Source organism: Corythoichthys intestinalis, chromosome 4, assembly GCF_030265065.1.
Source record: "Corythoichthys intestinalis isolate RoL2023-P3 chromosome 4, ASM3026506v1, whole genome shotgun sequence".
In the NCBI taxonomy this organism is placed as follows: domain Eukaryota; kingdom Metazoa; phylum Chordata; class Actinopteri; order Syngnathiformes; family Syngnathidae; genus Corythoichthys; species Corythoichthys intestinalis.
The window spans coordinates 56,082,664-56,110,186 of NC_080398.1; the positions used below are offsets into that span (position 1 = coordinate 56,082,664).

General features: G+C 38.3%; 1 protein-coding gene across 3 annotated transcripts in view; it reads left to right on the forward strand.

The window, feature by feature from the left end:
* Nucleotides 1–27,523, forward strand: part of LOC130914348 (intermembrane lipid transfer protein VPS13B-like) — a 625,421-nt gene that overhangs the window by 268,151 nt on the left and 329,747 nt on the right. For all 3 annotated transcript variants that reach the window (XR_009062893.1, XM_057833447.1, XM_057833446.1), the window contains exon 25: nucleotides 7,415–7,618. Coding sequence is in view for 2 of the 3 variants with exons in the window: in XM_057833447.1 (XP_057689430.1) it covers nucleotides 7,415–7,618 (204 nt within the window). In the remaining variant the exon portion in view is untranslated. The remainder of the gene's footprint in view (nucleotides 1–7,414; nucleotides 7,619–27,523) is intronic.

Genomic DNA, 27,523 nt, shown 5'->3' on the forward strand with positions numbered 1-27,523 from the left:
GAAAATCGACCGGATCCACCGTATTATTACACGAGTGACTTCCGGCCGGATCCTAGCTGGTAGTAGTGACGCAGGAGGGCCGTGTCTCGTGTCAAATAATAAACTCCGCCGTTCTTTTCGCGTGCGTCGCATTGAGCCGCTTCTGGGACGCATCTAACACGCGGCTGCACTGCGACTGGTGTGCATTGGCTGATTGACGCCCGCGTTTCACTGCGTTCTCGCGGCGGCCACGTTGTCGCGCCATTGACGTTTCTGGACTGTCCTACCGTGTTGGTCCTCATTATAGTAGAGAAGACGGAGTAAATATAATCTACACAAAGAAACTGTAACCGGATCGACCCACAGCCTCGAAAAGTAAGGGCTATATTACGTCAGAAACTAGTTCGGTACGCGTCCGTTCCGAACCGACTACCACGTACCGAAACAGTTCAATACTATTACATGTACCGTTACACCCTTACTGTTTATATATATATAAGGTGCACTGCATTATAAGGTGCAGTAGTAATAGTTGTTGGGGTTGCATTATGCATCCACTAGAGAAAGCTGCGTTAAAAGAAATGTCATGCTATTATTAACGAATATTGATCCATATATAAGCCACGTCGGACTAAAAGGTGCACAATTTTGAGAAAGTTAAAAGCTTTTAGTTGCGCCTTCTTGTGTGGAAAATACGGTAAATTAAAGCATCACCAAATCAGAATAGATCATGTCACGTATAAACAGTTGAGATTAAGTGGAATGATTTCAATCAGAAGGACAAATATTTATTTGTTTCATGGTTATTTACACTCACCAATTGACTTAGCTGTATGAAATTAGCTTTTCCACGAGCTCTTTATTGGGGCAACTTTTTTAAAGTCCCGATGTCTCAGACCGCAGTTGATGAGCCATGGTGATATTGGGGGAAATTGGTACCAGGAACAAACATGACGTAATATTTTGGTGGTAAAAACTTCCCCAGATATTTGAAGCACTGCTCTGGGAAAGTTTATTTTTCCCTTTAAATGTGTAACTTCTATTGAAATTGGTATGCCTATGTCTGGCAGAGCTGGTATGGCTATTTTTATTATATGCTGAGTCATTTCTATTATTTTGACCAACGGAATCTCTTTTCTATTTCTTTCTTTGCTCATAATGATGAGAAAAACCATTCAGTGTTCTTTTTTTAAAGTGCTGCCAGAGTAAACCTTTACTTTTAGAACAGAACTGACTAGAGCTGAAACAAATACTCGAGCAACTTGAGTAACTAGAGTTTAAAAACTGATCCAAGTAATTTTATACGCCTCGAATCGTTTAATTTTGCCAGCTCTAAGAATCACGTTTTGCCCGGACTACTTTTAATGTGGCACAACGCGCTGATGTCACGTGCGTAGAGAAAGAAGCAATGATACCTGATTGCAGCCGACAGCCGCTACAAACTATGGTTGCTAAAAACTACACCCGCATGATGCTACAGTGGTAGCCGGTAGCGTCTGATATGTCTCATAGATATCACATGTGTATAGAAATGACAGACTTGGCGGCATTAGTAATAAGCGGCCATCTTAAAGCAGTAGACTTCTCAGCGCTAATAAATAAAATTAACGTAACTGTCCCTTGCTCACCTAACGTTACCCCCAGGAGGGCTAGGTTTTCTATGAATTATGACTACTGTCGATGTGTGGCTAACATGTCTACGTACAGGCTTTATTTAATCTGTAAAAACAGCGCTGTAGAGTGATGAGGGCGATGAATAAAAACCTAATAACGCTAACTGTCAATTTTAGCTCAGTAGTCATTGCTGGATAAAACACTGAATAGCACTGGTCCCTAATATTCTCCAATACAGCAAGTGTCATACATTTATTTTGAACACTGCAAAAACTCGAAATCCTATCAGGACTTGCAGTTTAGACTAACTTAAAACTTAACTAGAACTAGCTTGACACCAATGGAATTGAAACACGCGGGAAAACACCTACCTTTTAAGTGATGTGTGTTATCAAGCGCATTTAAATTTTTAGGTAAGAAATAAGATTTTTTTCCCTAAGATCTAAAAGGTTTTTTGAGTGAAAGCAGTGAATTCTTCTTTTTTTTTTTTTTTTTTTTTTTTTTTTTTGTTTTTTTGTTTTTTTTTTTTTCTTCTAGTCACATCTGAGATACAATTGTTGACTGTTTTCAACTATGTACATAGAAAATAAAGATATTGATTGACTGAAAATGGTTCAATATTAGATTAAATGTCTTGTTTTCTCATGTATATTTATAATTGCTTTTTACCTAAAATAAATAAATAAATAAATAAAGTTTTATCCAATTACTCGATTACTCGATAGAATTTTCAGTCGAATACTCAATTACTAAAATATTCGATAGCTGCAGCCCTAGAAATGACTTTCTTCTCTTGACTATGACGTCCCTCCAAAAGTATTGAAATTATGGGCATATACTCGGATTCCTCGGGTAACGATATCCCCAACCGACAACATTTTGACTTTACGACACCCATGCTATTTAGTCCCCAGCACCAGTGTTTCTGCTTAGCTGGTGCATAGTGCTCGTCTGTGTTTGAAATTATTTACCTTTTCTTACATTATGGCCATTTTCTTCATTCCGACCAAAGTTAAACCATTGAGTGAAAACGCCTAGCTCTTTACCAAATGCAGTTTTGTGTTCACACAAACATTAAAAAGCCAACAGTCAAAGTCTGCAGAACGAGCAAACAACTTCTGGTTCACTTAAAAGGGTTAGGGTTAGCGTTTAGGGTTAGATAAATATTTAAATATAGACATAAATATAACAAATTGCTTGCATGTATGCTTAACCCTTGAGAGTCGAAGGACGCGCCGGCGCGTCCTCAGCGCACGTCGTCTTTGAAGCGCCCTCACGTTTTAATTACGTCACCCACATGCCGTTGGTTGGTCTCGTTTTAAAGTGCGGAAGTTGCGGTTTACTCTCGTTATTATTTGAAGTCAATCGACCAACTAGAACGTGAGATATTGTCATTTAAGTTTTATAGTTTTATTGTCCTCTCAAAAAAACATTAAAACGCTGCATGGATCATTTGTTTATGTCTATATTTCCATCATTTCTAGTCCTTTTTCAAAACGGAAGCTCCATGAAAAAAACACAAATCAAACGAACCCTTTTGAAGTCACAGTGGAAGCACAAAATGCGTTTTTTTTTTTTTTTTTTTTTTTTTAATAAATATAACTGCGGTGCGAGGTTCAACCGAACGAGAGGGAGGAGGAGTGTTCTGAAGCAGCGAGGTGGCGAGCGACGGCCAGTTGGATACTGCTGGATCGAGCAGCGACTTTGTGTGACTTTGACAATGAACGGAAAACTAAATTTAGCGCAAGCAATTGTGCTTCTGATCAACTTGAGGAAGAGGATGGTCCAAATTCGTCATCATCGTCTTCTTCCGAAGAGTCCTCGAGTGAAGATAGTGACGGATTTGAACACGTGGGTGACGCCATCGACGAGCAGAGGTAAACCAACTCACTCTTTTTTTTCATGCTGAAAACGTTTCTTTTGAAAGTTTCTTTTGATATTGCAAGACAAAGTTAATTTTGATGCAATATAAGTGTGTGTTTGTGTATATAATAATAAAATGTGCATATCAGATCAAAGTCGTACGTGCACTGTGGGTATCCCAGGCAGGAATTTATAATTTGTGGTGTTCTTCTTTCTATATGAAGATTAGGGATGTAGCACATATTCAGCTATGGTATTCTTTCTATTGTCATACATATAGATTTCCATTATTATTTATTGCTGTATATATTTTTATTTTATACTTTATTATTTTCATAAATACTGAATTATTTTCATGTACATTTATAGTGACAATGAAAGCAAAGTGAAATGAAAATGGAAGGGTGGAAAGAGGACCGACACCCCATGGAAGTGTGAGCTGTGTGATGTAGCCGTGTCTAATTCCAGGACGAAACTGCTTTTCGGAGTGGCATGACTGAAAAAAATTTAACTTGTTTATTGTAAATATTTTTGAAAATGCTTTTTTCCCCCCAATGTTATATATATATTTTTTTCCCACATCAATCTTCTCAATTTGTGTATATAAATGTGTGTTCAAGAAGCTTGATTGTGTGTACATAGTTTTTATCAGGCGATTGGCCGCAATACCTAAACTCATAAAGAGATGGCCTCTAAACACTTTTTGTGTTAGATGGTATATATTTTTTCACTGTTCTTCACTGTTAGGTCTGCTGTATATAACCTGTTTTGACTGGAGCATGTATAAAGGCAAACAACGCCTATGGCTATACCTGTTGTTTATGTTGAATTGTCAAATATAAGACTATTTATTCTAAATTTTTTTGGTTGAATGTTCATCCTAACATGTTGAATAAATATTACAAAGTTTCAAAACGGTTCGTTACGCATGTTTGGTTGTCAATTGGACATCAATATTAAAAATTTTGACAAAACGATTTTGGAATTTTTGGTCTTTTTGGGCCCAAAATGATGATTTATAATTGATCAGTGAAGGAAACAACAATTTGGACATGAAGTTCAAGGTGTCACAAAAAAAGGGACCAAACCAGGTCATCGTAAACAATTCTTTCTTTGAAATATAAAGGCAACTTCAAAGGCATGCAAAATCAGACAAAATAGGCCCGGACCTTAAAGGGTTAAGGTAGAAATGTTGTTCGTGATTGTTATGTTTTCCGGTCTGTCCGTAAACACAATGGTGGTGAGATGGCTGGTTTTTGTTGTGTTCCGCGCTTTCGGTTGCAAATAAACCATTGAAAACCCTAACAAAGTTGATGTTGTCCTTGTAGACGCTATAGTAATGTATCAACTTGTAATTTTACAACTTTTCTCTCATAATACTACTCCCATTTCTTAATATTACGGCAAAAGCAGCATGTGCAGTGATGCACATATTGTAGCTCTCATGTTACTTGGGGTGTAAAAAAAAAAATCGATTGAGATATCACGATACTACGTCACACAATTCTCGTATTGATTCAAAATCCGTCTATATCGATACTTACACCTGCGTTTTTGGGGGAAATAAACAATAACAATAACATTATACTAATCCAAGTAGAAATTTATGTACGTCGCCGTCTGGTAGTTGCTCGGATTAGTCATTTTATAAAGTCTGAAATTTTGGCTCATTTTGGCTTTGACTGCAAAAACAGAGGTATGGAGTATTTAATATTCTGCATGTAAGCAGGTTTGGACTAAAGCAGGTTTGCACTAAAAAAAGAGAAAATGTTACAATAAAAGCTATTTCTTGTATATAACGTATAAGTGTACTTTTGTGTCCATTTTGATTAGTTTTTTTCCCCCTAAGGTAATATGCAAATAACGCAATAATCGTCTTCAAGTGTAGTGTTAGGATTGAAAATCGGGATCGAATCGAATCGTGACCTGTGAATCGTGATATGAATATTTTCTAAGGTAATATGCAAATAATGCAATAATCGTCTTCAAGTGTAGTATTGGGATTAAAAATCGGGTTCCAATCATGGCCTGTGAATCGTGATACGAATCGTGTCACCAGATATGAGGCAATACACATCTCTAGTAAGTACAGCAGCTTATTTATTTATTTTTTTAATACGAAGTATTTTGACGTAACTTTCGACTTTAACGGTGAAATCCGATTTAAGCGGGAATTACTTTTATGTCACCAGTGTAGGAATGTAACTTGTTCATAACTCGAGGATTCACTGTATACTGTATTTTCTGAACTCTAAGGTGCATTTATAATCTGCAGGTGTCCAAACTATAACTTTTATTACCACAAAAAAAGATGTTTCACGGAAAGATTTATCAAAAATGTCTTTATTCACCATCATCGCCAAGCAGAGCTGTGTCCTCTCGATTCATATGCAGCTGCCCTGCAGACACGCATTCAAGCAGTGTCACAGGTCCCACTGGTGTGTTCGCAGCCAGTCTTAAATCATAAAGGCCCTTCATTTTAACAAACAGGTTGCACAATTATGAGGTAGGGAAAAAAAAAACACTTACAAACTTACGCTAGCGGATGATGAACTCTGCAGCGTCTTTGTTGGATTGAGCAGCCCAACCAAGTCGCAACACACTATGGAGATCCACTCTTTGAAAAATCAGCTTGTCCTTTTTATTTAATTGGATTTTCATTTGATGTCATTTTGGATTGGTCATTTGAAAGGTTTTAAAAAGTGCCTGAGGCACAGTCTAGTTGCTTAGGTATGGCTGACAGCTGTTGGTTCTGTCCCTGCATGGCTGCTAGACTAGCAGGTCTTCCTAGAAATGTTTGAAATATTCCAGCTGTAATGAATTCCACTGATTTTCATTTATTTATAGAAGGAATTCCCTCTAATGTATGTGCTTACTGGCTTGCCTGTGTGGGCGAATGAGCTGCTGAAAAAAAGTGTTTGGCGTTGTTTAAAGTTATTTTGTGTGTTCTCATATACTTCCAATTTCGATGGATCAGCAACAGAAATAGTAAGCATTGGGTGTAGTCATGATGAGGTTTGGTAAGTTTCAGTAGCGAAACTTAAAATATACACCTGGGCTCATGGTGAAAAAGTCCCCAACCAAAATGTTTCTTTTCTAACAGCTACATCTTGTCTAAAAAGGTCTTAACTGAATGCATGAATAACTGAGCGCATCGCATCACACCCCTCTTCTTTCCCCTGTCATGTTTTCCACTCATGTCTTTGGCTTTATTGTTGTTTAAAGTTGGGGCCTCAAGTGAGCAAATGATAAATTGCTCTGAACACTTTGACGCCAAGCCTTCAGAGTTTCCCTCGCTGTGGTGCGTTTTTTTTTTTTTCTTGGGAAATTGATGAGACAACAGAAGTTTCCTCTGTGGCTTGTTCTTCGGGACTTTTGTTGTTATGCGTAAAGAAAAAAAAATGGAATAGTAAAATTAGCATGCGGTGCCTTGAAAAACATTGAACGCTCAGAAAATCATTTTTGAAATAAGAGTATCAGAGTTTTGAGTCAGATGGATTGTGGTCTATATCTGGCTACTTGTCTCTTAACTCTGTCTCATCAAGCTGTAACATGATTTAGTGTCACGCAACTACTAAACTGTCAGGCCAAATCAGTGGTAATGACTTCAACTACACAAGAACTCACTAAAGCAGCTGTTGAAGTAAGATTTGGCCACTCAAATAGAGCATCGGTCCACATGTATTGGAAGAACAACTAGCTTGGTTTTCATGGTAAACTTCTGGTTGGAGATGCTGTGAGGCTTAAGCACTCAGGACAATTAAAAAGCATACAACAACTAGCCTTGTATTTAATGATTTAGGCAGTTACAAACATTTTTGGTTTGCCCCTCTATTCACAGCAGAGTTCAGTCCATATCACGTGAGGGTAGTAGGGGTTTACAGTATTTGTTTCAGAGTCCTCCAAAACCTGTTTTTAAGTTGTTACATTAGTCTTACTTTCTCCGGTCACTCATCAGGTGCAGCTGTTGTGCAAGCTCTATCTCAGCTGGACGTCTACATGGGCTCGTCTCCAGAAGCATGGCATCTTTCGTCAGTCGGCCAGTATACCCGAGCCCAGTGCTGGTGCTGCTCCATCCTCTTCAGTACACAGCAGTGCTGGTACAGCTCTGCCTGACACAAGCACCTATAGCCCTTCTGCAGATGTTGGATCTCCTACTGAGGTTTGTTTTAATAATACAGATAAAGTGATACCTCTTTTGAAGCCATTCGATAGCTGTTCGCTTCTCTACATTTTGTCGTTCTCACATTTTATCACCAAGGTCCTCTTCTGATGAAAACCAATTTTTACTACTGTTTCTTGCTGAACATCAAAAATTAATTAGGGCTGCAGGTATCGATTATTTAGGTAATGAAAGCTATCAATTTGTTAATTTGAATAATCAAGTAATCAGATTAGAAACATTTAATGTGTTGCAGTGTAAATTTTAGGAGATTTAAATAAAGGCGAGCTAAGATTGCACTTTCAAAAAAACATTAAATGCAGTCACAATTCCCGACTGTTCCTACAAACTGTGCTGAATTGCACTTTAATTTCACAAGAGCAATAAATGCATTTAATAATAAATTAAAATACCTGAGCTTAGCCTCAAATGGTATAAAACATAAATGAATGAAGAAGTACAACAAAAGAACAATTGGCTAACTTGCATAGCAAAAGTCCACGAGCTTAAATGCTATCAAATGCTGACGTTTTTTTTTTTTTTTTACTATTATGTATTCCTACTAAAAATGCTAATTATACTGCACCTATAAACTAAATTACTAGGGGTGTAACAGTACACAAAAATCTCGGTTCGGTACGTACCTCGGTTTTGAGGTCACGGTTCAGTTCATTTTCGGTACTGTACGAAAACAAATTGCAAAATATAAATGTGCTAGTTGTTTATTACACACCTTTGTGCTTTCAACATTAGGAACATTAGCCTAGTATTCATTTATATTGTATATTTTATGTTGTATAACTTTAGTTCCTATGTGAATATTAGTTCCTACTTGTTTTGTTGTGGTAGGAGGGTTTTGTATTGAACACGGGGCCGTGTTGGTTATTATTATAGTAGAGAAGACAGCAGTAAATCAACAAAGACAAGTCAACTGTGCCCCGATCTACCACTCAAGAGATCTGATGGACTCAAAAAGTGGGTAACGATTGCATATTAGTTTGAAAATCGACCATCCACCGTGGGATCCACTGTATTTTTACACGAGTGACTTCCGGTCTGCCCGATCCTAGCTACCGGTAGTAGTATTGACGCAGGAGGGTCGCGTCTCACGTCAAATCATAAACTCTCCCGCTCTTTTCGCGTGCGTCGTGTTCAGCCGCTTCTGGGACGCGTCTAACATGCGGCCGCACTGCGACTGGTGTGCATTGGCTGATTGACTTTTAACGCCCGCGTTTCACTGCATTCTCGCGGCGGCCACGTTGTCGCGCCGTTGACGATTCTGGGTTATACTGTCCTACCATGTTGGTCCTCATTATAGTAGAGAAGACGGAGTAAATATAATCTACACAAAGAAACTGTAACCCGATTGACTCACAGCCTCGAAAAGTAAGGGTTACATTACGTCAGAAACTCATTCGGTACGCCTCCGTTCCGAACCGAGCGCCACGTACCGAAACGGTTCAGTACAAATACATGTACCGTTACACCCTTATAAATTACTAATGCATTTAAAAAACACACACAAACACATTACCTCAAACAAACACTTATATTGGTCTTAACATGAAGCAGCTGGATTCAGCCATGTTAAATGAGTTATCTCAAATTCACTGTTGCCACTAGAGGGCAGTGTATCCATCCAAATTATTAAAACTTAAATGCAAAGACTTTCTAAACAAACCATTACAACGCCACTCTAATTAAACAAATCCTCAAAGCAGAAACTTTTGATTCTGAGCTTTCTTCTAATCAAATTACTCGAGTTCATCAATCAGTTGTTGCAGCACTAAAATGAATGTGTCATCTAAAGTAATTTCGAGATCTATGCCATCAATTGTTATTTAATTGACTGTGGTCTAATACTAAAAAAAAAAAAAGTGGATAAATCCTTGTTTTACATCACCTACAGTGGTAAAAGGCCTCTATTCACTCCCCATATCTTACAATTCAGGTTGGCACCATAATGGTTGCTATGTTTTCAGTCCACATTTGTGAAGTCCATATATGAACATTTGGGCACTGTAATGGTATACGTAAAATAGCTATATAACTGCTCTCATTTTACCATTTAGATAAAATGCTGTATACAATAAGTGCGCTCCATTTAGATATTCCTAAGTAAATCCAATGAGCAATTGTGGCTTACCGAGCACACAGGAGAATGACATTCGCATGTAATTGAACATTCATTTCCAAGCTAGACATTAACGAGAGAAGAAAAAAAAAAGGATTTGATGATATATCAGACAACGCTTATTGCTTGCTGACTTGTTTCAATCGAATCACTTATTCAACACTTCCAAGAGAATACTATGACGTACCCTTAACATTAGGCTTTTCAGGTGAGTATGATACAATGTGTATTAATTTTATCTCACAAATAATGCTTTTGAACTGCCTTACTGTTGTGAAGAGTTTAAATGTTTTGGACAAATATACTGTAGGAACTGTGGTTACAGGTTTTAAAGCCACTTAGTGAAAGCCCATGACAAAAACGCATGGTATTGAACAAGTTTCAGTGCAAAAGGTCTCGTTAATCTTCCATTGCTGTATCCAGACACCGGAACGGCAAAGCTATCTTCATGCGAAAAACAGAAGCTCAAAGTATTTTAGTATACGAATGGCAAATTTCTTACAGCTCTAAAATGGAGGAAATAGGTTTTTAAACCTAAAATATAACTCTGCTTACGAGTGCAGCCATTTTTTTACGTCAGTTATATCCAGGCACATAAACACTGATTCGGACACAAAACATTCATTCACCTATCCATAATGATCCCTAATTTCTTTGTGTTTCAGTTTTCTGATAAGTATTTTTATCTATTAGTATTTTTATTGTGTTTAAAAAAAATAAAAAATTAATCTCTTTAGTATTTTCAATTTGACTTAAACGTTCTATACTTAATTATTTTTCCTGTTTTCAGTCTTTATTATTATTAAAAAATTGCTGCCTGCAATAAGGGAGCCCACTTCCTAGAAATATGAACTTGTATTTGTCTTTCTCTACTAATATTAATGAGAAAAAATGTTTTTTTTTTTTTTTTTTTAAATTTTATTTATTATTTTTTAATAAGACTCTTTTTGCTGGGATGCACATGATCAAGGTGTTGTCTGTCCTTTAGGCAGAGGCGTAGCAAGGGTCCCCGGGGCCCCCAGGCAACAAGCAACATGGGGCCCTTCAAGGGGGACAGTTGGACTTGGAGCAATAGCATATTTAATAAAAGTATAATAACGCCTCGGTCTCATAGAGCGCTTTTTAGGACACTCAAAGTGCCCGGCTTTTACTACATTAGAACATAAAACTACAGTAAGATAGTACACTCACAGCTGTCTTGCTTCATTTTCTCCTCTTCTGCTTTTTTCTTTCTTTCTTTTGTCGCTTCCAAAAGGATAACTTCTCTTCATTTTGGATATACGCCAATTAAAAAAAAGCCAAATCACCGCTCACTCTCACTCTGAGTCACGTAAGGGAGGGGGTGGGGGGGAGTGTAGAGCGAGTGAAGGGGCCAATTCAGGGAACTCAGACACAAGGCCTTCACTGGCAATGTCGCACTTGTCGCTGCGACAGTGCAGTAAAGCTGTGTGTGCTAAATCTGTTGGCCCTCTGGGGGCCCCTGCGGGCTGGGGGCCCTAGACAATTGCCCGGTTTGGCTAATGGGACACGACGCCTCTGCCTTTAGGCAGTAATGAGGGTAGCAGCGAGCACTGTAGTGTTATTTCCATTGTTGTGGTCCTGGCCGAAGGAAAGCATGTGCACAGAAGAAGTGAATCTTTATAGCAATTATTGTCAGTGTTATATAAAAAAAGTGCTAAAATTACTACAAACAAATCACAAATACTTACTGTAATTTTCCACTCTAAGCCGCTACTTTTTTCCTTCATTTAGAATCCTGCGGCTTATAGTCCAGTGCAGCTTATTTGTTGATTTATAATATATAATTTGTAATAGGTAACACTTTATTTGACAGCGGCGTCATAAGACTGTCATAACACTGTCATAATTATAACATGACACTATCATGGGCATTACTGAATGTTTATGACAGATGTCATTCGGCAAATTATGCATTATAAGCATTGATTAATGCTCATGACAGTGTCATGTCCTAATTATAATTGTCAAATGACAGTCTTATGTCGCCACTGTCAAATAAATTGTTATCAAATACAGTAACTAGCAATTAATGAAACAACTGGAACAGTAACTGAAGAAATAATTGGCACGGAACCTGCATTTTGATCGTTATTTACGTCTGTAGCACTGCAATGCATGCTAGGAGGCATGTTGGACATGTCCCCCAAGGGAGCAGTGATTGCCAAATGAAGCTTCTTGAAGCAATTAAGCTTAACAGGCAATTGTTTCAAAGCTTCATGATGGTTCATTTGGTCTTATGACAGTCGTATGATGCCGCTGTCAAATAGTTTTGCTGGTTAATATCTTTCAGTCTTACGCTGAGGACAGCTGCGGCTTATAGTCCAGTACGGCTATCAATGAACAAATGCCGTTTTCGTGCCAAATTTGGTGGGTGGTGGCTTGTAGTCAGGTGCGACTTACAGTGCAAAAATTACGGTACATTGCTTACAATGCTTACTTAGCAATACGACAAGCTTTATGTTGTCTACAAAAAATTCATCAACTCTTTGTACATAAGAACAGTTGTCATGCTGACATCGTAAACAGAAAATATGTGCATGTGTTCCCAGGAAATGTACTTTAAAATGACTAAAACAATAAAGATTTTTAGGTTGCGTTGGTGCCGTTATCGTTGGTTATCATTTAGATCAGGGGTCACCAACCTTTTTTGCACCACTGATCGGTGTGATTTGGGTCTTTTTTTCACGGACCGGTGTCCTGTCAAATTTTGCACCCTTATAAAATTTTGCTCCCAAAGCTTTTGTGGCGGTGAAAAAAAACCCTCTTTTATATTCAGTTGGACTCTCAATGTTATCCAATGGTGCTAAAAAAAACTATTTACATCATAAACATACATGTGCAACACGGAAGTGGCGTAAACTAATGCTTAACGACACGGCGAAGTCGTTAAGTGAGAGGGCTTCGTGCAGTTGTTGTGTGCACCTAACATGTCAAACGTAAGTTAATATTCCTTTCTTTAAAGAAAGTTTGGAGTGTGGACTTTGGAATCGCTGCATTCGCGGTCCTTTTTAACATTATGCGCATGCCAACTATGTCAGAACATCGGCAATGTGCGGCAGAAAAATACAGCAAATATAAAATAGCATATGTTTTTATCCCCGTCGTGTTAAGTGCAGGGAAAAAATACAACTCACCCGCTGAATCAGTGGGAGGCCTGAGTTTGTTTCGTTGAGACGAGATGGTCCCGAGATGGGAGAGTGAGAGAAGCTAGCATCACAAATACACGATGTTGGAAATTTTAGCACAGTTTTCATCGCGCTCCTAGCGATGTCAGGATATTCCGAAATGACTTTAATCCAGAACTTCGGTGGAGTTGTTGTCTCAAATGTAAGTTTAAGTTGCCGTGATTTGCGATCTCTACAAGCTGATATTCCTGTTCCACAGACATGCTCGAATCACTCAGTTTATTCACATACGGTTCACGAATTCACTCCTTCGCAGTTCGTGGGTCTTTAGTGATTGGGAAGTAGCATAAATTTTGTTTTCTTCGAGGTTGTAGGCACATCTTCTGGCTCGTCAGGTTCCCTTTTCCCCGTAAAAACTCTGTCCAAAGACGTCTGTTATTCAGTCATTCTAGTGTGCGGGCTAATTATTTCCGGGAAGAAATGTGATTGGCGATGACCTACGTCACATGTTATTATTGAGTCCAAGCGCGCATAGATATACAAAACGAGATTTAGTGCTAACAGCCCAATCAATGCATTTCTATGACGACCTCCTATCCTGTAGTTGTATATCTAGAGTGGACAGGGATATTGGTGTGTTAAGCGGCACAGGCCAAAGTCAATTGGCCAGAATGCGGTTGTTAATAAATTATTTATTATTTCTGCGCGGCCCGGTACCAAATGCGCCACGGACCGGTACCGGTCCACGGCCCGGTCGTTGGGGACCCCTGATTTAGATGGTGTGTGATGGCTGACATTTTCTCCCCACACTTTATTGATAAACTATTTCATCCCTAGTGCATTGTATGCTTTTTGTGAGAGTGTTGAAAAGCCATCGCCATTAAAATGATGGCCTAGATGAGTGTTTATGTTGTTAAGCAGTGGCAACCAGCCAGTGATTTAATGACTATTTGACCACATTGAACCTGTCAGAAATGTGTGCCCCCCTGGGATCACAGAAACAACATTATGACATTGGAGAGGCAATAAAGTGAGTCAGAACTGAATCTTATTTTCATACCATATGCCCATGTGCATCTCTTTCTGTGTTCATTTAAGAGCCATCAACATTTGTTTATTCTTGCTTCATTTGTGGAACCAGTGGCAAGGCAACAGTTTAGTTAGTAAAGGAAGGGCTTTGTGTGTGTGTGTGTGTCTATGACAGCCTTAGAGTCCCCTGACAACCCACTTGTCAGTGTTTACTTAAGTACAAACATTGGTAGAAGTGTTTAGTCCTGTGGAAGGTTTGATGATTAAGCAAGAATGTAGGAGCTGTTTTGATAAGTCTCAGCAGTAGTGGCAACATACTCTCCCCAAGAAGCACACCCCGTGACCTCTTCCTACTCCCAATATTTTAACTATAGCCAGACCACAACACATCCCAACTGTTAACCATTCCCACTACTAAAACAAGTATTTCAATAAATGCTAATTTTATATTGTCCTATAAACAAAATGTTATTTTTGCAACAAAAGCACGCATTTGTCATTTAGTTTTGCAGATTTATTGATTAATAACTACACAAAACTACTAATTTTAGTATTCTGTCATCAACTGACGAGTCACATTTTCCATTTATTTGTCATTCTTCTACAGACATTGAATAATTCCTGACCGCAGAATAGTAATCTTCCAATTCACAAAGTCACTCATGATGTAAAACCCCTAAACCGCCACACCCACCCAACATTGCACCCTGCCAACAGCAAAGCACTGCCTAGCGCCCACCTATCACAACATACTAGCATGCCACGAAGCGACAAAGTTGCCACATTTGCCGAGTTAGCAAATCAATGTGGCGATGTGGAAAGTTGCATCCCGAGGTCATTTAGGCTAAATCCACATGAAGACGGATAATGTTATACAGGGTATTTCACACCTAAGGTTCCACACCTCACAAGGGTTAAGCAGCGTGTGCAACCGACTACGCATCTACAAAAATGTAGGAATGTGTGAATGTAGGAAAACAATTGTTTCGGTACAAAACGAGTAAATAGCTTAGAAACAAATGAAGTTCTGATCACCACAATGTTGAAACCAAATGTGTATTGGTAGCATATTGTATGGAAACAACTCCAAAAATTTACTTCACCTCTTTTTAATAATAATAATAATAACAATGCATTGAATGTATACTGTATAGCACCTTTCAGGACATTAAATCAGCTTTACATTGCATTATTCTTTCACTCCCAACTAGATGGTGGGAAGTTACAATTGTAGCTACAGCTGCCCTGGGGCAGTCTGACAGAAACGAGGCAGCCAATTTGCACCATCGGCTCTTCTGACCACGATCAACCACTCATTCTCACACTACTTTCACATACGCAAGTAGGGTTAAATATCTTGCCCAAGGATACAACAACAGTGGGCACAAGTGGGAGCTGGAATCAAACTCCTGATCCTTCAATGAAAGGGTGACAAGATCAACCATCCGTACCACCGTTGCCCACTGGTAATGGGCATTTTATGGTTTTTGAAATTTTATGATCAAATGGAATTCCGATTGTGGCTCAGGGAAGTCCAATCTATCTAATTCAGTAACGTCTGTCTGACAACAGAGTGGGATATTAAATTGAGTAAAGAACACTGTAAATTTACACATATAGATGGTGAAAGTCTGTGGTCACAGTGAATCACCTTAGAGCTATTGTAACAAAATACAATATTTAATGAAAATAGTCAACGCAAGTTAACAGTTGGTATAAACCCCCAGGAAGAGGTAAACGTTTCGCGCCCCCCCCCCCCCCAAACGCTACTCCGCCACTGTAACTAGTATCATTTGTCTGTAAAATTATTTGTATTGTAAGTACACCTCTGCATAACATTGTGTCCTTTTTAATATTAAAGAAAAAATATATAGATGAACTTACAATAAAGTGTAACTTGAGTAACATTGTTTTGTTTGTAACAGGCTTTTTGAAAAGACTCAAAGTGCATCACTTTGCATGAATTAAAAAAAAAAAAAAAAAAAAAGTCACACCCGAACTGTAAAAATACACTTAAGGTACATTTTTGACAATTTAATACTGAAAGATAAAATTTAATCAAATCAGTAAATAATAATAAATTCAAATTTATTAGCAACATTGACTCATGAGAACAATATACCACACCATTTGACCGAAAAAAACAAAACAAAAATAAAATAAAAATTAACGGAACAAAAACAGGAGTGTCATTGGACAGAGGGACAGTTTTTATTTTTGCTTTACTGAACTGAGCAACTTGGTATGCCACCTTATATGATGCTAACAGATTGTTGGTAATATTCGGCTCGTCGTTGCAAAAAAAATATATATTTTTTTTAAATAAATAAATAAACCAACAACAAAAAAAACAATCCAGCGGCTTATCAATGTTATTGGGGTGTAATGTTTTAAGTGACGTCTTAATTGATTTGACTTCCTGCTGTCCGTTGCCAACATTTTTAGACACAGACTTTGCTTTACTCGTCTCCCACTGTATTAAAAGTCAAAGCCAAAAGTCAAACGCTACATACACTTTGTCATATTTCCTCATCTTAGCTCTTCATATCTTCAGTGCTCCTTGCTGTGTGCTCTTGTTTGGTTCAAAAGTACTGCGCGCACTCTGAAAATGAGAGCGCCACTGCCACCCAGAGTGGATGTGCAATTACAATTCATTCTAGTAACGCAAATAAATGATGTTCGCCGAGGTCACATGCCCCACCCCCGGCATCGCTCTGCGCCCCCCTGAGAGGTACTGGAAAGGACCTTAATAAACAAAATCAATGTACTGTTTGAGAAATCCGGTCAGTACGATTTTCACTTTTTTTTTGTTGTTGCCTTCATTCTCCATTCTTGGACTACCACTGTTTGGAGGCCGAAATGTTCAGTCAAATTTAGCAGCCGCAAACATTTACTTTTCATTTAGTTGCCTCTTCTTTAGAGTATTTGTAGAGTATAAACCAAGCATACCATCTAATGGTAACTCAGTTTTGTTGATGTCCATTGCTTGCCGATGTGTAAACTTTACAAACGCCTGAAGATATAAAAGGTACAGCAAGTAAGTGTCTGTATGCCTAGGCTCTGTTGTTCACATCTGAAAACTAGTGATGATGCCCATCATGATGTCACTTCCTTTCAATCAATGCTTTATAGCTAGTGAACCTTTGCACATTAAATGGCAGGCAAGGAGATTCTAAAATTAGACGACTACCTGCCTGAAATTATCACGTGGTCCACATATTGCAGTATCTGCGGCAAAACTGTTAACAGCTTCATCACCTCTGGAATCGATGACTAAACTTTCTTGTATTTTCATCTCACACACAGATCTTTCTATAAAACTCAAGCTGGTTCAGAATTTAGATGATTGTAATCAAACATATCTCGCTAGTCTTAAAACAGCTCCCCTAGTAGCTAGTTAAATTTGGAATACATTTCAAACGAATTCGGCTAACTTCCAAGGCCATTCATATCTTCGCCACCTTGTCTCCCATTATTGTCTAATGTTATACACATTTTTCCCCATTCTGGCCTCCCTGCTTCAGCTCTAATGAGAAGAGGATTTACTCACTCCAACCCTATTGGAAATAATTATTTACTTGATTTGTCATAGCTTTTTAATGTTTTTGCCTGTATTTTACTGTTACATTGTACAGTATCCTCGTGTGCTTATAAAGTTGCATTTAGATGCAAGCATGCATTTTGTTATAGTCCCCAAAAACAGCTTTTTTCCCTCTACTTCACCCCTTGGCTGTCTGTCCTTCCCGCTTTCATTCTCTGACACTTCACAGCCTGCTGTTGTCTGCCAGTGTTTGGGCCTCTCTGATGAGGAAAGACAAACTCTGCAGAAAAAATAAACTTGGATCTTCAGTCCACGCATAGCCCTGGAGGCCCCAAAATTAAACTGTATACTGCTTTTGAAGGTGTGGGAAAAAGAAGGTTATGTGTGTGTATTTGGGGCCCCAACTTGGCAGCTTAGGAATGTGAAAGAACCCTGCTCACCCTAAACAACATGGCTATATGCCTTCTTTAAGCTATCACCTTGATGACTGGTACAGGGGTAATTTTAGTTGAAAAGATTAAACATAAACTAAAATGTGTGATTGTGCTGTTCTCTTTCTCTTTAAAATCTTCACATTTTCTTTGAATATTTGATTTAATTTTTGTTTTATGAATTATAGACTGATTCGATGATTTAATTTGTCTCACCTACTTAGTTACTAACCAAAAACCACAGCAAAACAATACTCGTAAATTTAAGAAGGGGAAAAAAAATCACAATGGTCAACAAAGAGCTTGAACCTCACGAGGCTGTGAGAATTTCAAAGCCACATGTACACGATATTGCCAAATCTTTTGGCTCAGTGGCTGTGACTCTGCGGTGTGTGCCGGTATGAAATTCTGACGGTATGATAACCTTAAGCCAAAATACCAGTATTACGGTATGGCAATAACAGCTCTAAAATGTGTTGCTTTGAGATATCTAGCGGAAGTATTCCCATACCAGCGATTTTGTTTTCTTCGATGGGGGGAAAAAAGTTCAGGGGTTTCACCACCTCCAGGCATCGTGTGGCACAGCTGACTCACTGACACTGAGCAACAACCAGTGGGGGAGGTTTGAGCCTTGCAGCTGCAAGTGAGGGATTTCTCCATGGATTTTTGGGACATAAAAAATAGCAACTACATTAGGGATGCTGTGACTGAAAATTTTTGCAGTTTTGAAACCTTGACGTTTTTATACCACGGTATACCTTGAAACCTGTAATTGGCACATGTCTAACTGTGACTTATGAATTTACATGACATCTGATTCATAATCCATAGGTTTTAATATGGTGTTTGTCCACTTTCTGCAGCAATAACTGCTTCAAACCTTCTGGGAAGACTTTTCACAGTGATTGTACAGTATCTTTATTAGGGATTACAACCAACAGTTTCCTGACGATACACTATTGATTCTTTGGGCAACGTTAAGATACTTGTAGATATTAATTAGTCAACCATGATTTGAGTACACATTCAAAATATTTACTTTTTTTTTTTGAAGAGCATAGTTTGGCAGTAATGCTTTACATATACTCCATTACGTTTACTTGAGTAACTTTGTAAGAAAATTGTACTTCTAAGAGGAACTTTAGTGTCTTTTTACGTTTAGTGAAGAAGAAACACTATTCTTACACTGCTACTTTGAGCTACACTGTTAGTTTTTTCCTCCTCATTCTACATATCAGATTTTACCTAATTTTTTCCAGAGAAGCCAACAGTGACTGATTCTTTTTCACCAATGACACTGCACTATAAACACGTGACTCCATGATTCTAATCAGACATCACAATATGGACACATGGCCATATACAAGTTTGCGGCCACAATTCATATGATCGTGCTGGCCTGTTCAACTACGTAGCGTCTTTAAAGCATAGAGCACTGCCTTCAACATTACTCAAAAGCGTGGGTTTCTATATCTCTCCCAGTTTTTATTTGGCAACGATAAACCACAAAAAAAAAAAAAAACAACTAAACTATAATTTTAATTTTATTGTAGGGCAACTCATGTTCTTTGGACATGTGATGTATGATTTCTGTAGCTTTTCAAGTCGGAATTTGATGATTTGTGTGTATTTTTTGTTGTTTTAATTAATCAATCAATCAATCAATCAGTAAACTCTTTAAAATTGTAAGCAGTTACCAAATCCCTTTTTACTTGTATTTGAGTAAACTTTTTGGATGACTACTTGAGTAATATTATTTTGAGAAAAATGTTGCCTACTCTACCCACCTCTGTAGAGACACCAAAGTATAATTATTCTGCAAGCAGTTGGTTTTGAAATTGGTCATGTTGTGACGTAACACCGTACCTTCTTAGGCAAGTACCTGCCCTTTTTGTCTGCGCCCTCCACTATTGGGAGCACTGAGCAAAGCCACTTGGAGATTGTTACTTACTTACTGGTTCTAAAATGTGCCACATTAGACATAAAATGTACAGCAGTACTTCTACTTACAAAAGTCTACATACAGAATTTTTAGGTTAAGACTCGCTTCAACAGGGAATATACTGCTTCTTGTTACGAAAGAAATTTCAGGATACAAATGGCAAAAATAAAGTATGGCTGGTTCTCGCAGCTCCCAGAGTTTATTGAACGTAACATACTTCTACATTAGCTGCTCTGCCATTGGCAGCCTAGAATTCCTGGTATCCAATTGTGTAAGCGGAACCTCTAATGTACAGTATGTGTGTGTATCGCAGCATATAAATAAAGCATTATTTAAATCTATATATGCGTATTGTCTGTGGTGTAGTACAATACTTTTGTTGTACAACCGCTTCCGGTCACTTTCTCCAGCTTAGCCAAGTGGTAAAAGACAAACTATTATAGCTTCAACACAATCAAAGGACATCAAGCATTATAAAAAGATGTTAGAAAATGTGTATCTTTAGTGAAAGGTTGAAGCCCCTTTAACATTTATTCACGTACCAACTAGAGGGTGTGCATGTACTGCCAGTAGTACTTGTAGGACAACCTGAGAATCATTGCTTTAACCTGTACAATTCAAAAGGGGAAAAAACTGAAATCTTTTCAAGGGGGTAAGTAATAATAAACAAATAATATAATTGTTGTTTCAAACGTGTGCGCACCACCATAAAAGTGAAGTTGTAACTGTTCAAAATCACCAATCACATTCAACCTCATGTTTAATGGGAGTCCGCCTACACCTGTCAGCAATTAAAGCGTCATCGGTCAAAGGAATCGGTCAGGAGGAGAGTACAAAATAATTTTCAAGGCATTCAATTTTCACAACCGTGACATTACCAAGTACTTGTCGTCCCTTTCAAAACATGAAATGCTTAAGAGAAAACTGGTCAATGAGGTTGCTCAAAGGTTTACAGTACTGGAATTACTGGCATGCCTGTTTAGTCCATGTGTGAACAATCTTATGTCTTCTACAAGGCAGCCTGTTACCTTGAATCTGAATGAATGTAATGGACTTTCCAGCTCAGGAGAATGGCAAAGAGGGTCAGGTGTGAAATAAGGATGACTCCCACATTTTCTCAATAGGCACAATGCAGGTGATCTAAGGTGTGTTGAACTTGTAAGTACTGGAGCAGAAGTCTTTCAAGGGTCTGTATTATATCTGAGATTAGGTCAACAGATCTAACGTCCTCTGTCTGACTTGGATGAGGAGTCTTGGGGGCTGAGAAGAGACATGTCTTCCACAGTATTGGAACGTTCCCCGGACAGAGACTCATGTTGAAAACATGCTGGAAGGGTCTCCCCTAGCTCAGCAACACATGCCTTAACCGTTCTTGGCCACACTTTGTATGGAACTGCTGCCTTGCCAGGATGAAGACAGCTCACTCCCTACTGACTTGATGTCTGGTGATGGTCAGGTAGCATCAGGCTTTTACACCCTCTAATACGGATGGGTGTTAATGCGGTTGACGATGGATTTTGTCACACTAAATGATTGGCAAAGTGCCAAAACATTGTTTTCTTGTTCTATAGTGTGGTGGTATGAGACATGTTGCAGCACAGTATTGGTGATCCTTGGGTCAATGTGTAAGGTTTTCAAACATCAGCGTTGTTAATGTTTAGAGCTTCATTAATGTTGTATCAATTGTTTTATTGTTCAGTTGACTGCTCTATTCACTTTCAATTGTAAAAGTGGTGTGCATGAATTCTCAAATTATCCGCAGGAAGATAATCGCTAAAGAACAGGAAGTGTAACTACTTCATGCTCTGGTTACACGGATTTAAATTTTAAAATTACTACTACAATAAAGTGTGCATACTTATGTTTGTTCGAGAATGAATCTCTTTTGTGTGTAATGCAGCTTTTTTTCATGTTTATACAAAAGATAAGATTTTTTTCTATAGCTTGCATATTTCCTTACTACTGTTTAAAATGTAAACCATTTACCTTTAAACCAAGGGATCGACTTGAAATACAGAAAGAAATGTATTGTTTTTTATCTAACTTTAAGGAATGGAATGATTTGTAAAAATGCTGGGATCTTTTTTTGTATGATAGTGAAAGCCGTTTCAAGGGACACAGACCTTTCTTGTTGGGAAGTAGCAGTGGTTAGGTGTCCAGTGATGTAGCGTAAAAACTCTTCAGTACACTGTGGTCAATCCCACAGTGCCAGCGGCCAGCTTCTACTTGGACTCTTGACATTGCAGAGTGTAATCCCACTGACTGACTAGAACTGTAACTAAACAGTTGTAACCGCACGGACGCACGCGCACACACACAAGCTTGCACGCACGGAAGGATATGTTTTGACTCTAGCTCTGCAATAATTAGTCCCCAAATGGTAGTTGACATTGTATCTTATGAGACGGACTAAGCGCCATTACTGGTGGGATCATGTAACTCGCTGCCAGTCTTTGTTTTTACATAGGCACACTGACACACAACAACCTTTTTGCTTGCATGGAAACATACTGTATAATCGCCATGCTTAGACAGTTCATTGAAACGAGTTTTGGACATTAAAACTTATTAGTCTTAGTCATACTTTAGTCATCTTAATGGTGTTCTAAGAGTTTTTGCTGACGAAAATTCAAGACTGATTTCATCTAGTTTTAGTCAACCATAGACTTCATAATGATATTGACGGGACACGGGGTGCGGGGCCGATTAATAGGGCTCGTATCTCCATCAAAGCTTACCGAGTGGAAACACAAAGAGCTTTTTGGGTTGAAAATTCTTGTAAATAAATACTTAAATCCCTGAATTCTTTATAGATATGGACGCAAAACGATCTCGATTCTTGGTTAAAAGCAAAAAAAAAAAAAGGCAGTTAGCATTTATTTTACGTAAATATGTCGAATGTGCTGCTAGTCTTTAAGCCACTGTGGCGCCGCTTTATCACAACAAAGAGCTTTTTACGTTGAATTTTTTGGGTATAAATGGTAAAACCCCTGATTTCTTTATAGATATGGACATAAAGCAGTCTTGATTCTTGGTTAAAAGCAAAAAAAAAAAAAAAAAAAAAAAAAACGGGCAGTTAGCATTTATTTTACGTAAATATTGCGAATTATGACGCAAATGACGTAGCGGTTAATTTCTCCCATTGATTTTTTTTTTTCCCACAAAGTTTCCAAATGCACGCATGTTACGAAAAATATAATAATTACCTTGAATCCTCAAACAAATCGCTCCTTAGACTTCTGTTGCGGTACAGGTTTGGTACTTTTTCAACCTAAATCCGGCGTTGGATAGCTGCGTGTGTTGAATAACTGCGACCGACTTTAACCGCAGCATGTCACATGAGTGTCACAACCTGTGAGTGACACTGTTACCATGCAGGCCTAGTACACATAAATAATAAGACATTGTGAACATTTGACGGAAATGATTGTGCATTTTTGTCTCGTCTCATCGGACGAAAACTGGCATTCGGATCGTTATGTTCAGTCTCCCAAAACACGATTCAAGCACGTTATCGTCTCGTCATCGTCATGAAAAAAAGTGTTCGTTGTCACCGTTGATGAAAACGACACTTATTGAAACAAATTACACTTATAAGTGAATACTGTATGCAAATTGCAGTAATTCTTTAACAACATTTACTCTATTTTTCAGATGTTAAGGCACTACTTTTTTTTCATTTGCAGGCATGAAAATCTCTCACCTTTCGGCGAAATTCGCCGTTTTGAAGTAAAAAAGGATGACCTACGTGAATCGTGTAGATCCGAGGAGAAATTTTTTAAGGGGTGGGGGGGGGGTGGGGGGGTGGTCGGGTGTAGGCATGTGCCGGTTACCTTCACGGTTTACCATGCTATTAAAACGTCGCGGTTACAAAACCACTAAAATTTTCCGTCATAAAAAGTACGTAATCGTTATTTTTCATGTGTCAAAGATGCAGCCATAAGTGGCTTGGCGCGGCAGCGCTTACCCTTTCCCCTGTTTGATGCTGCGTGTGCCAGTGACGCTATTCCAGCAATTCGTACTTTTCTGCAATTTATTGACATCGTGGCAACTGAAATATACCAAATGAATACATTTAAAACGTTGTACAATCGTATTTTTCCAAGTGTGAGTAGCTTCAACAGTTTAGCTTCATGAAAAAGTTCGCCAAAAAAACCCCACACATTTTCCTTTCAAATTCAATACACAAAGTTACTAAAAACTTAAAAAGCAGAATGATAGGCAAGGCTTAGCAAGGAGAGCAACTTCATTGAGGTTAATCACAGCCGCTGAGACAGAAACAAGTTTGAATGCAGGGGGGAGAAAAGAGCGTCAAAGATCGTTAATTGCGACAGATGATCTTGTTCTAAGCACAAATTCACGTTCGCTGGAAGAGGAGAGGTCTCACTCCCAATATTTTTTTAAGATGAATGCATTTGCCAGCATATTGAAATTGGTGAGTAATGGTTTCAATCGTCTTCATATTTTGCGTTATGACAAGTTACTGCCGTTCGTTCCAGCTTGCATTGAACACTGCCAGAGCTAGCCAAATCTCTGGTGAAAAAAATAGCTCCCGTTAAGTTAGCGTCAAGCTTGTGTATTTAATGGTAATATAAAAGCAGTGTTGTCAGTAACGCGTTATGTGAGTAATGCGTAACAGTAATCTGATTACTTTCTTTCAGTAAAGAGCAATCTAACGCGTTCATTTTTCTAAATCCATAATCTGATTAAAGTTACTTTCCTTGATGCCTGTGCGTTACTATTTTGTTATTGCCCCATAATGTATGTATAATGAAGAATACTGTAGTCATGGGAGTGACATTACGTGTCACATTTTCTAATCGGGGATGGAAAAAAAAACAGGTGACGTGTTTTACCATGATGCGTGAGCCGTGAGCGCTGGGAATTTGCGGTCAAAACAACATAGCCTTGCTATCTCGCCAGGATGCAATTAAATAGGCAGAAGATATACTACAAACGGCTGCATTTGCACACTGGAAACACAACCATTACTTCACATTTTTGTCCAGTAAAGATGACAAAAATATCTCCTTGCGCTGGCTCTAAAAGACTGTTGACCGCTAAAGCATCCAATTCAAGCACCACCTGGAATTACAGCACAACAGGTAACAAGACAGCCAGGACTTTTTGATACTGCTCGTGCTCAATCCTCTGTTCAAGCTCAGTTGTTGTTGAGGGTTTTGAAAGCTTAGGTTTAAAGAAATTCTAAATATCCATCTTGCCTCCTCAGCTGTAGTTTTGGCTAAGCAAAGCAAATGGCTGTCTCTCATGTGCTATAGTCACAGGATCTGTTCGAAAAATAATTTGGACCCATTATGAAATACTTTGAAGGATTCTTATTCATTTCATTCATTTTTGTTGTTTTATTGCTCTAAAACTTTTATAGACAACATTTTAATGGTCATATTCAATGGTCTATACTTTAAAGGGGAAGTTCAGAATTTTTTACATTAGGCTTAATCTTTGAGTTAGCCTGGGTTCAATTAGTCGCTGGAGTTGATTTGAACAAATTCTGTGCAGTTTGCCAGTTATTTGATAGTTTCAGGGCTTCGGAGTGAGAGCGCGAGTCAATGGTGGTTGAAATCAACTCCTTCAACTAATTAAATCCCTGCTAATTTGAATATTAAGCCTTATGTGAAAAATTAAAATTGTCAAATTCGCCTCATGTTTCGCCGACGGAGGACATTTTGGTAGAACGCCGGAACATATTTCCTCCACACCCTTCTCACCTTTTTAACCCCTGACCCATTTTCATGCCTGATTTGTATAGTGCTGTTTTTATGATTAATGAACTTCATATTTTCTCTTTAAAAATATGTATTTCGCGCATCATGATTACGTTGCCAGATTGGGCCCGTATAAAGTCTTTAAAAACTTGGATGAATGTTCCATCTTCACAACAATTTTGAGTTTCCATGTGTATCCGTGCGTGCTCGGTGTGCATTCGAATCTATGTATGTAAATTAGCACAATCCAATTTTGTATTTTAATACGATTGTCACTGAAACCTTGTTGTCAGCCACTCCAAACTGTGCTATTAAATTCAATTTGCAAATTAGTGTTGTGCTCTTATCCTTCCCAAACATTGGAATTGGGACATAGTTTCCTCATCTGGATCCCCTTAAAGGCGCTGTAATCATCCCAGCAGCTGTGGTGTTTCTAATTGAGATGGTTGATAACCTCCCCCACCAGCCACAGCCAGGCTCAATAACCATGACATAATCTGTCATTACAAGGCAGCGATGGAAGAAGCTGTGGAAAAAGAGAAAATCCCACATTTCTAGAGCTTCAAATTACCACATTGTGTATTTGCAGGTCTTTCACTTTCCAGTCATGCAAACATTTGTTTGGGAAACAGATTTAGTAGAAGAAAGACGCATACAAGAAATACCCCCTGTGCCATCATCCTCAGAACCTCATCAACCTTAGTGCTGAAATCAAAGTTGGTAAAAAAAAATTTGGAGTGGGACTCAATAAAATAAGTACATAACAAATCGATTAGCACCTTTGTAATTAAGTAATCTTCATGAATGATATTTTAGTCACACAAAACTATTTGACCCAAAAATATTTGAAAATAAGTATATATTATTCATAAAATAATTTTAAATAATTAATAGGTCTTAGTGAACGACTGAAGGAAAAGGTTAAGAGGTGATGGAGAAAGAACAGCAGGAAAAGTGATACAAAACATGATTGAATATACAGAAGTACATGCTACCTAATGTACTGTAAGTAGCGTTGCTAAGTGAAATGACTACTCTTACCAAGGTGACACCATGGGGGAGGGGGATACTGAATGATAAGAAGAGGGCAGATAGGTCAGTGTACAAGCAAGGTTATTAATGTTCGTAACATTGGAACAAATCCCGTGATAATGAATGATTCAACATCCTACAACAGTTTTATGTACCGGTATAATTCTATTGGCACCTAGTCATGCATGTATGCACTTTTTAGCCTGGAAAAGAGGCCAACCCAACCCCCGCCCTAAGAGCCACACCCACCTACACCAAAAAACAAATTATAATAAATAAGGTCATAGTTTAATATTTATTCTTTCGAAAGTTGAATAAGTTGACAAAATGCTTAATTTCGTTTGCGCTCGAATTGTGAATTCCATTGTATAATAGCATTAAGCTAGTAGGCTAGTTCGGAAAACGAAATATTTTGTATTTTCATTATCAGTATGTGTAATTTTCCTGGTGAGTTTAATGTTGCGGTTGACTTTTTTGATGAACTTGTCTCCTTGTTTAGCTGTCCAGCAGTATATTGGGTGTCCCAGGTTCTGCCTAGCTTCCTTGCTTCTATTGCAAACTAAGATTTTTTTTTTTTTTCTTTTTCTAATAATTAATCATAATGTGACATGTTAAAAGTTCCTGCTTTGATAAAACTAGATCCTGATCAGTGTTGTTTTCGTCAACAAGGATGACAACAAAAATCTTTCGTCAACGAACATGAGACGGTAACGAGCTAAAAATGTGTTTTGGCGGACTAAGAAATAACGAGACAAATGCCAGTTTGTCTGACGAGACAAGAATGAGACGAAAATGCGCCTAAGCTTCTGTCACATGTTCACAATGTGTGACATTTTATATGTAGTTAGCTTGCTCCATCTCCCCCTTCCCAACTCATCAGTGTGTCGTATTCAACCTCCATGCAGGCTTGCACACGCGGTCATC